Below are 15135 nucleotides of genomic sequence, written 5' to 3' on the forward strand. Positions count from 1 at the left end.
AAGAGGGTTTATTCCTCTTTGAGAAAGCAGATGAATCTCTTACCTGTTTGTAGGGGAGGCTTACAGAATTTACAGCATTTTRCTTGGAAGAACCACAGGACAGTGACAGCGGCCATGGAGCTGTGGAGCTTTCAGGAACAGTATTATGGAGAGGGATGGAGGGTGAGGAATGATAGTTTAGTTTCCCCAAATATAATCACAGAATAATAATCTGCCACAGCTTTTTAGAAAATTTTGGTTCAAAAAAACCTCTCTCTTTGGCACAAGAAGCAGGGAAAGAGAAGGGAGAAGGAAAAATGTAATAAAAGTGGAGACAAGATGAAAAGTAGAACAATAAGAGATGAAAAATWTAGAGAAAAAGAAAATGGTAGTATAACATTCCAAGGAATTAAATAGTAGAGATGGCTACCAGAGCTGTGTCAGGATGTTTTTTTTTAATTAAAGGTTTTGTTTTATTATGGGAGGTTATTTGCCCAGCAGGGTCATGGAAAGGGGCTAAAGGCGGAATGGAGGCTAAACAGTTTTTCAGGCAAGGTTGGGCTAAGGCTCCCTCAGCACGAAAAAGAGGATTCTCTGCTTTTTAAATTGCATGGGAGTCTCTTATGACTTACAAATCATATATAAACCACATGTTGCCCGTCCCTGCTGGGGCCCGAGCAGAAGCCTCTCGCTGCATCTGTGTCACTGGGCTACGAGGTGCTGGAATCAGCCCTGGTGAGGTGAATCGTTTCTACTCAGTGAGCTGCCTAAACTGAGCGTTCAAAGTCTCTTGAGGGCAGAATGGAGCAGAGCTACCAAACCTACACCGATTATATCAGTACTGTGGTATGTAATTTGAGGACAAGTATTTAGTCTATGMAGGTGAGGCCTCATAGTTTAAAAAGTTATTTTCTCACCTCGCTTGTGGTTAATATGTTCTCCTGATTTTGTTTTGGTGCCTTGTTTTTAGGTGTAACGCACAATATTTCTTTACTGAGAGAAGTGATCATCCATCCACGCTTCGTTCAAGGAGATATCAGCACTAAATTTCTTCCTGAAGTCTATCCTGATGGTTTTAAAGGTTTGTTCCTCTTGGGAATCTCATTTCTTKCTCTTTGGGAGGTTTTGCTCTGATTGTTATTACTTTACTTGCTGACTGATCTCTTCTGTAATCACTTTTTGTTCAAATTTTTGTCTGTATACATGCACTGAGATTTTTAACAGCACACAATAAAATTGAAACAGTRTTTTTCCTTTACTTTTAATGAGGTAAATGCATGTTACTAGTGACAGATACTAAATGAAATATGATCAAAGGCAAAGAAAATAACTTGTAGGTGAGATGGTATGAAATATGTAAGGTAAGCAGCAGTTCAACTCCACCGTGCTCTCTTGCTTCGTTACAGACAGTGCTCCTGCTGTCAACAGAAGATATAATTTTCTCTAACCACGTTACTGTTTCTTCAGCAGGTCTGCAGCGTGTTTTAGAAACACCTTCTTAGCCCCTTGTGTTCACTGTAGAATTGTTTGCAGGACCTGGGCATTTGGTCATCATATTGCTGTAACCGAGTTGTTAATATTCACTATAGAGAGTAACGGGCAGTAGTATCACGTTGAAATGATTGCAAAGTCCTAGACTAGGTTGTCCTACACGATGAAATGCTTATTTGCAGCACTCAACCAACTTTGTCCCCAAACATTTAACAAGGCTGATAGAAAAATGTTAGCAAATGAGTAAAGGGGTTTCCCTTTGCAAGGATCAAACTTGTAAAGGTTGCCTTTCCTTTCAGTTAATCTGCTGTAGGTGCTTCCTTGACCTGTGTGGTTAAGGACTCATTCCCTTGCTTGCCTTGCGCCTCAGGGGACGTTCAGCTAAGGCAGAACYTGCTGTTCAGAGGCAGAACCCTCCTGTGCAAAGCATGTTGCTGCTRATTGCCCATCTCTTTCCTTATTTGGGTCTTATGGATTTTTTTTCTTCCCTTATTCTTCCAAGGTGGCAGAAGCCTTGGAACCTAATCCCGCTTTGGGCACGACTGCCGCTTTGGCAGTCCCTGGACCTGATTTACGGGCTTGATTTAGCCCATGAAGGCATCTGGCGAGCTACAGAGTTGCCAAGTGCGTGACCGGCTGGGAATGGGTGGCAGGGAATGGGGAAGGAAGGAGAGGCTGCAAGCTGSGACCAAGCTTTGCACCGAGTTGTGRGAGGGCAACCTTGCCTGACACACCGCTGAGCTCCGTTTGTGAGAACGCTCCTCTGGGGCCTTTGGTCACCCCTGGGACCGCAGAGAACATGGGACTGGTGGTGTTGGCCCAGGAGAAAGATCCCGTGCTCTTTATGTTTCACTCTAGGGAGGAGCTTTGGTCTATCTTTTATTTTTTTGTTTTTAATATTATTGAAATGTTAAACCATATATGCCAAGTATTTGTTGGTTCCCAAATTGCAGGATGACAAGAAAGTTGTCTTGGAGTCATAGGACTTGAAGAACATTGCGTATACATACACACTGATGCAAAAAACATGGGTAGTGTTACAGTGTGAGGTAGAAAATACGACATTAACAGAGTCTCAAAGACAGGAAGCTCTCATTCTAGAAAAATATACTSTGATAGTTACCATAGGTGAACAACACAAGTGAAAAGACTAAGCTTGGTTGCTGCAATGAAAAATGTCTCGCAAACTTCCTCCCATGCATCAAACACATGTAGCCTTAATGGTAACTGCAATGCAGGGATCACYATTAAAAGCTTTAGACTTTCAGGTCAAGGATGCTTCCTCAAGAGCAGCGATTCAGAGCTCACTGAAGTAACRGAGAGCCCTTTAGCGAGAGGCTCTCCTTAGAGAGAGCCCTTGAGCTTTGGGTCAGATCCCCCTGGCTTGAAGGGTGGAGTCAGTTGAGTGGGAGCTCAGCGTACTGAAATGCCCATTGAAAAGGGTGCTTGCACGTGCAAAAGCTCCCTGATGGCAACTGTGACGCTGAGAGGGTGGGTGGATGCTGGACGCCTGCAAGGCCAGCAAGAGAAAGCAAGCAAACTAATGCAGTGTGAACCCCGTGCTCATCTCACAAGCCTGCTGGTATAAATACTCAGGGTAACTTTTGCTCAGAGATTTTGAAAATTAAATGGTTTCATATATCATAAATGTTTGTAAAAGAAGGATAGSTTTTAAAAAATGGGGGTAATCTGAAAAGTTAGAGCAGACCAGGAGGGTTTTCAGCTTGAAAAGCTTAGGAAGAGCAAACATTTCAATGAAGATGTGGGCTATAAGAAKGCTTGAGCCCAGTCCCCTGTGTTTCATTTCTGCATTATGTAATTGCCACAGTTGCCCTATCTTCATGGTAAATAATGGAGGGCAGTTATGTGCTTTTCTTTGGCTGCATGAGGCACTGGCCCACTCCTTAAGTACCTTTATCTTCAGATACAACTATTAACTTTTGTCTTACTTAAAAGTAAAGTAAGTAAATAAGGGTGCTTTTTTTCCAATCTTGTTTTCAAGGCTTCCATTATAAGTTGTTGAAGGTAAGAAAAAATTAATTATAAGAAATATCTTGGCAGCTTTTCTGTTAACCTGTGATGACACTTCAAATTACATCTAGAATTAGAATGCCAGTAATTTTCATGATTAAGGTTTAACTCTTTTTCCTCCCTTATTTAAATAAGAATTTATTAACACAAACATGCTGTTTATTTTACATTATTTTAAAATGCTGCTGCATGATGAAACTAACCTTCTTAGGGCACCCTCMGAGAGAGAGAGCCTTTTAGGAGCTTGTGCAGCCCCTGCCAGGGATGGGCAGCTGGATGCTGGTTTAGCAGGCCTGGTGTCCAAGGGTTTGTGGTTGGACTCGGTGATCTTGGGGGTCTTTTCCAACGATAGCGATTCTGTGATGCTACAAATCTGGAGTGGCTGTAAAGCGCCTTGCTCACTGAATAAAAGTGGTTGCCAAGCATGTGGAAACAGCCCAAGAGTAGAGAATTGCCTGACAGTAGAGTTGGAGAGATGTCAACATTGCCCTTCTGCTGCTTTCAAGCAGCCTGAAATTGCTGTGTGCCTCCTAACCTCTCTTGTGAGAAGAATACATACTTTCTGTTATCATTATTCTGTATACCCAGGAAACAGCCCAATTTTCATAAAGATTCAAGAGGGATCTTTGGCAAAGAACAAAATTAAGCTCATGCGTCCTTACTCTGTTTCCCTTCTGGCCTGCTCTTTTTGACCTTAATCTTTTCCTAAGACTAAGASAGTTGAGCTGCCATTTCTTGGATATCTGCTTTAATACTGTGCTTGTTTTGTTTTGGCCACACTTCCTGRTGCCTGAATGATGACTCAAGTACTTGGTCAGTGTCACTGGGAGACACTTGCTGACACTTGCAAGTGAGAAATGGGGCATTTTCCAAGAGTTTGTCACAATGGCCATACCCAAACTCTGGAGCAAAGGAAGGGGCRTCCTTTACTTTCCCCACTTCTAGTGAGCTTATCTCATCTGACAGAGAGGAAGAGCAGTACTTCAAATGGACAATCCATAATTTTTTGGGCAGTCCATAGTTTTAGCTGATTCCTAATACAGAAAGGAAAAAGGAGGAAGCTCCTCTTTCCTGTCATTGTGTGTTGGCTCTGGAGAACGTGTGTGAAGGGAGGCCTTGCAGATACTTGGTGTCTGTGATGCTTCCATAGCTTGGTGGAAGTGCTGGCTCTGCCTTACGCAGCGCTTGCAAGACCAGCCCTGGGAGACAGGCATCCTGAAGGGCTGACTGGGACAGAGCCCTGGCACAGGCTGCCCAGGGAGSCTGTGGAGTCTCCTTCTCTGGAGATCTTCCCAACCCKCYKGGATGCCGCCCTGTGCCCCGTGCTCCAGGTGACCCTGTGTATGCAGGGAGGTTGGACTGGATGATCTCGAGAGSTCCCTTCCAACCTTAAGGATTCTGTGATTCTGTGACCAAAKAGCAGCCTCCCGGTTCCTCTGAGGAGGTCCCAGGAGGACAGAGCAAGTCCCCTCACAAAGGTGCACACCGGAGCTCCAAGAGACAACAGGCATAGGTTGAAACAGGGGAGGTTTGAAATGGATGTAAAGTGGAGGGGTATCACTCTGAGGATGACAACCGCGGGGCCTGGTTGTCTCAAAGGTTGTGGAGCCCCCAGGCTTTCAGGCTTTCAAGCCCCAAGTGGGCAGAGCTCTGAGCAACCTGGCTTAAAGTCAGTATTGAGAATGCTTTGAGCAGGGGTTGTCCTAGACACCTCCCCAGGTCCTTCCCAATCGGAGTGATTCCTTGGCTGTGTTGTGAATTAAAATGCTTTTCAGGTGAGCTGAGCCTTTGGAAAGGACCTGAGTCTGGCGATGTTGCTGTTCGCGGGACAGAGGAGTGTTGGTGCCCCGGCTGTGCCGGGCTGGCAAGGAGGGGATGGTTGCTGTTAACTGAATTCCATTCCTCTTCCCCACGCTGGACCCTCTGCTGTAGCTCCATTTGATGAAGCTACAGGGCCATAAAACCTGTCGTAACAGACAGCTTAGTTGGATTTCTGTTTTCACCGGGGAAAGAAGAGCGTTTCTTGGTCTGTCAGCAATCCCTGTAAGCATCAGAATCACAGATTTCTTTTCTCTATTCCATAGCATCTATCCTAAAAATGCTTCATCAGCTTTAACACAGATACTTCTCCTATATTCCGAATGGTTTGTGATTCCACGTGCAGACCAATATTGGCTGTATTTTACCATAACTATCTGGGTGAAGCAGAGCTTRCATGGACTTAAAGAACTGGGACCTTGAATAAACATCCGCATTTTTCAGTCTCAGCTTACTTGATACCTGTGTCACCTAATTAAAAGTCCTTTGGGAAAAAGCTTAAGCCAGAACAGAATCTAAATATGATGTAAATATTTCCTGCACGAGTATGAACCCTGATTTTATTGCACTTCCTATCTCATTTTTCTTTTAATTTTTATTCTTCCCAATCAGAAGGCAGTCACATGTCAAGTGCTAAATAACAGGCCTAGCCACAAAGGCACTAAAACTTGGGTTGTATTTTTTTTTCCTTCTGTAATTGATAGTAGGAAACACATTTCTAGGACAAAATGCAAATTAGATTGTTATGGGAAAAATGACCTTTAATGTAATTTAATTTGAGGTTGGTTATGTAAAGTAATTGCATGAAGTTTTTTGGCTCGGCTTGGGGGATCCTGGGATAATATTGATTTAAGCAATCATAACATCAGGGAAATGAGAAAGAAATACTTCTCCCTTGTCTTCCTTTCCTGAAAGCTCAGGGTTCTGCCATTTAATTGTCATGGCTGTGTACAGGCTAGTCTTAAGTAGTGTGAGCAACAGGGGCTGCCACTGCTTTCGCTGTGCCTTGGCTTTGTAGCCATTAACCTTGTTTTATGTTCACATCATATAATCCAGCTCGGTGMAGACACTGAGGGTGCATTAGCAGATGCCACTGCTAATGGTGAAGAGGTTTGGGAGCTGATGCACGTTTTRTGGTGAGATGAAATCTCCGTGCAGGCCGGGGATCTGTTTCCTACCCCAATGAGAGTAGGAGAGGGCAGTGCTTGAACTTCCCCCTTTGGAAGCTGAGGGTCCTTTGCTGCTCTCTCGTTTCATTTCCTATCAAGACAACACCTGGAGGTGGTAGCTTGGGTGCTTTGCAGAATGCTCTTCTGCACGGGGAGCACCCAAGGCTGTGTTGCTATTACAGTGAGTATTCCCATATGTCTCAAGACATCCGGTTGAAATCCTGACGGGTGGATTGAAAGTAAACTGCATATCAAGTACTGGATATGAAGCCAAGGTATCATTAGCTAGGGCATTTGTGTGGTTTCCAAGAAGTTTTAAAAATGTTTTAAAGCTGACTGAGCATAGGAGAAGAGCAGAAGTCAAGGAGAGTAAGAGTGGACTTCAGAAAAGGGAGGCAGCGTTGGCAGCAGTCTGGTATGATCAGTGTGAACGGCCCCCTTGGCAGCCTTTAATGAAGCTCCTGAGGATGTCTCCAAAGCTGTGCGAGGGGTGTTCAGCTCTGTGACTGCAAATTCATTGCTCAGAAGCCTCAGACCAAACCCAAATCTTTGTGTGCTCCTATGAGCGCTTCAGCCTATCTGCTTGACTTGGGAAAATAAATCCAAGTTGCTCACATGGGACACCACAGTTCGGGCTCTTTTTCTGTTTGCCAAATCTAATGCAGATAGGAACAAATACAATGCGGACAAACTTTTTTTTTTCATATCTTTGATAATGAAGAGGTAAATGTGACTCTTGGTTGTTAACTTGTTTCAACGTATTGGCCTTTGTTCACCGTTTGGAGTGTGATTTTCATTCATGATGGTTGAAGAAAAGCGTTTTCGCAGCGCAGCAAGTGCAAACGCAGTTATTGATTTCATCCGAGATGAGGGTCACGCATGGAATACAAACACCTGGAGAAACGGCACACTCCGGAGGCTGAGTTAATGCTCCTTGTGTTGTATAATTCTACAGTGCTCATGTATATCTAAACGAAACAGGAATTTAGAGTTCTTGACTTTCATTTTGCAATTAGTTGTTTCAGTAACTGGCAAAAGAAAGATCAAGTTTGTTTTATAAGCCAGTTCCTCAGGGTTTCAAGAGTTGTGTTTTTGCATGTATATGTTAAAGCGAAGGCAGTTTCCATTTCAAGGCAGATAAAGAAATAATAAACATCGGACAGAGGAAGCTGCAGTAATTTTTAGCCAACAAATATTAATATGGACTAAATAGAAAACAAATTGATGCAAATTTTAGGGCGGTTGTTATCTTTAAATTTACATTTTTTGGCCTATGAGAACTCCTTTGTGATGGGAGTGTTTTCATCATCATGACTGTGTTGCCAAGGTGGACTCCGAGCATTATCTTTATCTGTCCATATTTGATGTGCCCAAACAAATGGTTATAACAGTCCTAAAAGCATTTCTCGAACTGGAATTTATCCAATTCCAGATCCAACTGATTTGGATCATTTTCAGAGATCTCTATTCTGGGATGAGGAGATTATAACAGCAAGAAGTTGTCACTCATTAACGATCAGTACCAGGGAGTTAYGATTGCATGTGGCAGTGCTGAGACTGATAGGTTAAAGGATAAGGTTTACCTCTTTTTTTGTGTGTCCATGACATCATTTCTTGTCCTCTTACACATCATCATTCCTATTGCTGGAAGTTATTGACTGATTTACTTGCCCTTTGCATCCTCTAATGTCAGTTTTGAACCTCCTATTTCTGTGGTGACATCAATCTTGTCCACCTGTTTGTGAGCTACTTTTGCCCAATCTTTGTCCATTTTATTTCTGACGTAAAAGAGGAGAGACCAAAGTTGTGCAACTGCCTTCTGTATTTTAGCCTGCTAAGTGGACTGCTGGATTCCTTTGTGACTCTGACCATCCCAAGCAAGACCAGGCTAGGAAAAAATCTTATCTCCTGGCAGCCTGATTTGTGTGTTTTGGCCAAACCTTTATTACTTTGCCTGTCTTTAAATTGTCAGGTACTTTAAGCATGATGCTCATGCCATTTTTTCTGCTTAGGAAGTGCCAAGTGTGACTTGGACTCGTTAGTTACCAGTGACTCTTAAGTGACCTGGGGCTGGCAAGTAGTTTCATCCCCATATATTTCTACAGATCATATTGTTGTTTTATGCCTTTTGCTTGGGCTATCTGTAGCCTTCGCAAGCAAAGTACTGAGAAAGAATGCCATATATTTTGAATAAGTTTTAATGTACAGATGGATTCCTTACCAGCATGAGGCACAATATGTCAACCAGTGACATTTCACTAACGAAAACAAGATGCTGTGGCAGCCTTTAGTTTTTTTCTTTCACTTGTCAAATTGTTTTTAACAGAGATACTAGTGTTAACAGTAGGGCTGGTCTGTATGAAAACAAGCAATTTCAACTCTGCAGCTCAGAGCGTCTGCTGTGCTACAGCTCATCATAATTTAGGGGAAAAATGTAGGTTTCATCTATAAGGACTGAACAGCATCCACTGRTGCTTGTTACTGTGTGTGTCTGTGTAAGCAGTGTGTGGGCCTGTGGTTTCTAACATTTTTTTTTAAACTGCTTTTTGGAAACTAGGACACAAGTTGACAGATCCTGAGAGAAGGGAACTACTGGCGACAGCAGCGTCTTTGTACGTGGCTGAACAACTGAGATCCCAGCGCTTTCTAGGCACTCAGAGGTAAGTTCATTTCTAGGAGCTCAGATCTGCTGATGCGTTTCTTAATGGCATCTTCTCATGCACAAGAGACACCGGTGAGAAGCCGCATGGTTTCTTAATATAGTCTGTTTCTTCTAAATTCAAATGAGCTGTGCCTTGCACTTCCCTATTCATGCAAGTTGTTCATGATTATTTTTCTTCCAAGTATTGACAAACTAATAGGCACGAAAACGTTACAAGCCAGTATAGTAATTAATGCACATCAGGAGTTTCATTAATGCAAAATGTTGCTACATTAGTAACTAACCATAAATAGAGCATCACAAATTTCCCCTGTGCCCATTTGAAGTGATCTAAGCACTTTGCAATAGCATGAGTATTGAGCTCCAGAGCTTTAAAATATGGTGAATTCATGAGTAATTTGCTTCCTTGAGGAGGAACCTTCACAGTTTATGGTCGTATTCTGGAGACACTTCCTGCTTTGTAAACTCCTCAGGAGTCTTGGAGAATCAGCSCCCTGCTTTAACTATGGTTCCTAATGCAACTATTGTCAGTACTGTGTCAGTTTGTGTCAAAAGASTAAGCTATTAATCTGGCTTTTTTGGAAAACTATTCTTCTTTCCTCTCTGATGCTTCTAGCTTTTGCCATCCTCTGGCTCTGATTATTGTTTGATTTTGGATGACATAATTAGTGAACCCTTTTGGATAGTGGGTTTTGTAGCAGTTGAGACATGACTCACTCTTGTCTTAAATTCTTTAATACACGGATGTGTGTGAGAGAAATCAGATTGCAGAGTAAACATGATTCAGATTCCATGCTAGTGGTTTGACAGTATATTCTATTACTATTTTACAGCGGTCAGGAATAAATCAAATGTGGTTTCAAGAAGTCTTTATTTTTATTTGTACCCACAAAGATAAATACTACCATATGGTGTTAAAAAAAAAAAAAAAAGGACGCTTAGAGGAAGCATAACAGCTTTGTAATATGTAGCATATGTAGGGCTATCATTGTTTGCCTTTTGCACCTCTTGAGTGTAAAGCACCTTTATATTTCCTTCCGYGGGTTATATCCTTCATAGGAAATGGCATAAGGGGAAGAACAGACAGTGCAAGGCCACTAGTTCCCAGCTGAAAGACGAAAGGGGGAAAATGAAGAGCAGCTCTGTGGTTTTTACTGGCCAGCGTAGGAAGTTAAGTAGTCTGGTCCCGCTGCAGAGGAGTGGGGATGACTTTGTGCTTAGAGTGAGGATCTGGGCACTGTGGGTTTGAATAGCGGTTCTCAAAGTCCTGTTTTGTTCCCTGCTATGATTTGGGAATTGATGGACTGGCCTGTAAAACATTCTTGCAAACAAGAAAAGAAAGGAGTCCAATTGTTGAAGAATCTTTTCATGTTTTCTTTCTAACRCAAATATTTTCTTTTAGTATTAGGTGTCTCTGTAGCTTAATAGAAAAGACGTACAACTGTTTTAACCCAAATGTTAGATATGTCAACAAAGCACCGCATTAAGCTGTCGGGCATTGTCATTCCTTTCTTTCTATCTACAGCATCAGGACAACAAATACAGTTCTGCTTTGAAACATGTTGACTTATTTTTGGAGTCCTTCTAGCTTAACTTACTCAGATCCAGCATGAGCAGAGCAGGTAGCAGAGCCTGGGAACGTGAAGTGTGTGCTTGGTAAGACTAAATTAAGATCTGATTTTTCAGATCTTAAAAAGCAGAACTCATAAATGTTTTCAGTGCAGGGAAAATCACTTTGTCTGGCTGTGATGGGGTGTACATTGTCTCATCTTGACCGGAAGGATGGTCTTTTCTGTCTGTCCTGCCATATGAAGTTTTRGAATTAATCTTTCAGAAGTTCAACATTATAATTTTCATAAAGTGAAATCAGCAGTGGCCGAGAGCTCAATATTTACTCTTAGTGAATAGGTCGTTGTTTCAATCCATATATATATATATATTGTGAAGTCTGTTTGCTCCGATGATGTGTGAGGCCAAGTAAGGACGAGGTAGCACAGAAAGGTTTGTTGATATTGATTTTCTGAAGATAAACCTGGTAATGGCCCTGCTTTCCCACCCCTTCTCTTCCCAAATCATGCAGCTCTTTGAGAGGAAAAAGTCAAAGAAATAAACCTGAATATAGCCAAGGGACTGAGAGASTCCTGGAGTGTTCAGCATTCCTTAGGGCCACTTGGGACCTCCATCTAGAGGGGCTGAGGACCATGGAGCACACAAGTTCCCGCAGCCCTCTCAGGGTTCCTCACAGCATGTCCCTGGCTTATCCCAGCTGCATCTCACTCTTTTTGAAGGTCTTCTGTGTCATGGATACTGCCTGGAGAGCAGGAAAGTGGCTGTAAGAGCACATTGGTAAGATTGCAATCTACTTGGAAAAGTKTGGAAAAGAAAAAGTGCAGACCAGGAACTGGGGCTTCTGGCAACAAGGCCCAGAAGTCAGTTGTAATCTCAGGTGCCTGGGAGCAGTGGGACTTCAGAGTCCGCGTGGATTTGCATCCCTCTTGGAGCACATCAGACAGACTGCACGTTCTCAAGGTGATCCATGGCTTGCTTCTAATGCTTTGGAAAGCTGTGTTGACATGCTGGGGATCCTGTTTAAGTTTCAGTTCTCTGGTACTACTTGTGTCGACAGCATCTTTTTTGCACATGCACAGAAAGCAAGCACCAAGAATTCTTGTGTGAGGAATTGCACTGCAAAGGAGTATTTTGAAATCATGCATTATTTCTGCTAAACTTGGCCCAGCTGCCAAGCAGACGGAGCTTTGTGCTGGACTTGAGTTATACTCTTGTCTTTGGTTTGTTTTCTTTTCCCTTTTGGGAGCCATATGTATCATATGTGTGGCTTTCACAACTGCAGGATATTGCAGGTTCTCTCTTTTCCCATGATTTATTCAGCCCAAGCTGAGGATTGTCATTCTAGGGAGACAGATAGAGCTGCACTTGGAAGCCCTCCCCGGAGCTCCACCTTTCAGCATCAAGGCACTGAGTTGTGGTCCCGTAAAATGCAGCTGAGCCACGTTGAGGAGTTGCTGTCGSGCCTGCTGCTCTGCTGGACCTCTCCTCTTCACACAGCTATGCACGTGGGCTTTCATATGCACTCCTTTCTGCACTGGTTCTGCCCAAATGCCCTCTGTTTAGGCCAGACACCGGTCAATAAGATTTTCTCTACATCATTCTGGTTAGTCCAGGTTGGTGGTGTACGAGCTTATTCTGGAAGAGCGGGAAGAAGGGGAATATACAGCRGGCCGTACATGAGCAGAGGACGTCTCTGGAAAGGGATGCAGGGGTAGGTCTGAACTCTGCTCCCCGGATGAGCCTGGTTATGTGACGGCCAGTGTCRTGGGGCAGTCCTGCACACTCGGTGATACCTGCAGTGCTGTGGCTGCAGAACCTGTATTTCGTGTWGCAGGAGGCAGTGCAGAGCTCTCGCTGGAAGCCCTGGGCCGTGAGCTGCAGCCTCGCTGCTGACAAACACCCACCTTCACCTGGTCGCAGTCGGGCCCTTTGCTCTGTCCCTGTGCCTGGGCCTGTAGGTTGGGCAGAGCACCCACAGGTGGGTTTCCAGTGCCCCGTTCCTGAGGGGCAAAATCCCTGACCCTGAGACACAGCAGCTGCTGCTCCTTTCTAACCTGCCTGGATGCCGCCCTGTGCTCTGGGTGTCCCTGCTGGAGCAGGGGACTAGATGATCTCTGAAGGTCCCTTCCAACCTCAACCATTCCGCGATTCCATGATTCTGCTGGAGACCTCGGCGCGCTGGCGGGCACAGGGATGCAGACACCTTTGCTGCACGGGCCAGTGTTAGAGCATCTTCTGTGCTTTTGTTCCTGAATTTACCTGGTGGTTATTTCACCAGTGCCCTGGGTGAAACTGGGGAAAAGGGCTGTAGCTTTTTGGAAGATAATTAGCTAATGAAAATGCTTGGTGTCATGCGAGCCAGACACTAATGTGGAGATTTCACTGTGATATGGAGATAATAGAGGCATATGTTTCCTGCAGGAAGCAGCTATGAAAGATTGATGATTGTTTTATTGCTCAGCTTTCAGTTCTTTTGCCTGGGACTTTTCCTAYTGCTTCCATAGTCCAGTTCATCGTGAAACTGGTGCCACCCACAGCTGCTGAACAGATTTACAGCATCTAGTAAAAACCCAAGGTCTTCGAGACAGAATTYGATCCTGTCTCAAGTGGAACCATATTTTGACTGCGGCGGGTGCAGCTTCTTTCATGCCTGTTGGATGCAGTTAGCCCTTTGAGACCAAAAATGGTGTCGGGCGGTTGGATCTTCACAGTTTGGCCCCCGAGTTGTTTTCGTTGGTGGGTTGGGAGGGGACCGGGACGGTGACTCTCCAGGTGTGGCTCCATCTTGCTCTCTCCTGGCTCTGCTAATGTCGTGTTTGTACTTCTACACCCAATTGCCTACAGCACTTCCTATCGTTGCTTGTGTTGGCTGCTGGGTGTATTTTCCTAGTTTTTGGATGGGTTTTACCCTTTCATCTTTTACGACTTGGAAAAAAACCAGTGAGGCTTCATGCCCACATTGCTACGTACAAAAGATAGTAACACACTGGAGAGGTTTTATATCACTGGTAAATAACTGGAGGGGTTTCTTGCTCATGTGTTTAACTTACACGACCTGGATGGGGGGTCTGCATTAATCTCCTCATTGTGGGAGCTTAGGGAAGGAGCATGTTTGGGTTGCACCTCAGTTTACTGAAAGACAGTGGTCTTAATTTCCTGTGCTGTTCATTGGGAATCATTGCTTATCAATGTTGAGAAAGTATTTGGAGACCTGAGGGGGATGGTGTTTTCCAAAGTGAAATAATGCCCGTGAAGCCCCTTGCGCAGTGAGAAGTTACAGGTATAACACAAGCAGCATCTTTGGTTTAGTCTGAAACAGCTGATTTCAGTTTGGGAGTTTTTGGGTTCCTGAAATTTTGAGTTCCTGAGTTCAGTTTTTGAGTTCCTGAAATAATTTGGCTGAAAGTTTGTGGCTTCCCAAACATTGAAAGGTGGTGAGAAATTCCCAGTTCTGCCATGTCCTGGGCCGTAGCACAACCGGAGAACCGCAGGGATGGAGCGGGAGTGGGAGCGGGCGCTCGGCCACGGGCCMCTCGCCCGGCGGCAGACGTGGTGCGGGCGGCCCCCGCGCGGGGAGGTTCCCTTGGGTTAATTTTGCGATACATTAATTTTGCGTTACATTAATTGCAGAAAGGAGAGGGATGTTGGGAGAATGGCCTGGACTCGTCCGGACGGGCCGYGTGGAGAGGAGCGCCCTTACTGGCGCAGCAGCGGTGGGCGCCTCCGGGCTGCATCGAATGCATCGGTATGGTCGTTCCTCCCTAGAGCCCTAGCAGCAACGGGRGCAGTTGCTGCACGTGCAGCTCAGTGGTTGGTTACACTTCCCACTACCCTGCAGATGCACCTGTAGCGAGAGGCAAAGACCCAGTCGCTCTGTTTGCGTTGGGTGGCGTGAGCAGGTCCAGCCCCGTGTGGCTTTTCCTCCTCTCTGCAGCTGCGCGGCACATTGCAGCTCTGCCCCATCCTCACCGCCTCGTCCCCGGGCCAGCCAGTCGAGCATCCTCCTTTTCATGATTTACTGTGATGCCTCTGAAAGCCCTTCAGAGATCTGTGTAACTGCCACAACTTCCGACTTCATTGCACTCTGTATTTTTCCCCCTCCTATGGACTAGAAAGGTGCTAAGAAGCTGCTCTCCTTTCTCTGTGATGTCTTCGTTTGTGATTTTGTCTTCTGGTTGTGACATCCTTCTCCTGTCTCTTTAGGTGTGATTTATGTAAACTTTTGACCTAATATATATGCACACATATGTRTATTTTTTAAATCTTCCCTAATCATGACTAAACCAGCTGCCCTACATATATGTTCAGTTGATTGTTGTAGAAAGAGGATTATATGTGCTAGGGACAAGCAATTAGGTGCAAATATGCAAAATGGGCCACAGTTTTAATCACTAGAAATAAGGGTGTATAAAATAT

General features: G+C 44.3%; 1 protein-coding gene across 2 annotated transcripts in view; it reads left to right on the forward strand.

The window, feature by feature from the left end:
• Nucleotides 1–15135, forward strand: part of PCCA (propionyl-CoA carboxylase subunit alpha) — a 252797-nt gene that overhangs the window by 123585 nt on the left and 114077 nt on the right. For both annotated transcript variants that reach the window (XM_026038336.1, XM_026038337.1), the window contains 2 exons: nucleotides 950–1060; nucleotides 9046–9148. In XM_026038336.1, the coding sequence (XP_025894121.1) occupies nucleotides 950–1060; nucleotides 9046–9148 (214 nt within the window). The remainder of the gene's footprint in view (nucleotides 1–949; nucleotides 1061–9045; nucleotides 9149–15135) is intronic.

This window comes from Nothoprocta perdicaria, unplaced genomic scaffold (assembly GCF_003342845.1).
Source record: "Nothoprocta perdicaria isolate Ctin4 unplaced genomic scaffold, notPer1 scaffold_208, whole genome shotgun sequence".
Lineage (NCBI taxonomy): Eukaryota > Metazoa > Chordata > Aves > Tinamiformes > Tinamidae > Nothoprocta > Nothoprocta perdicaria.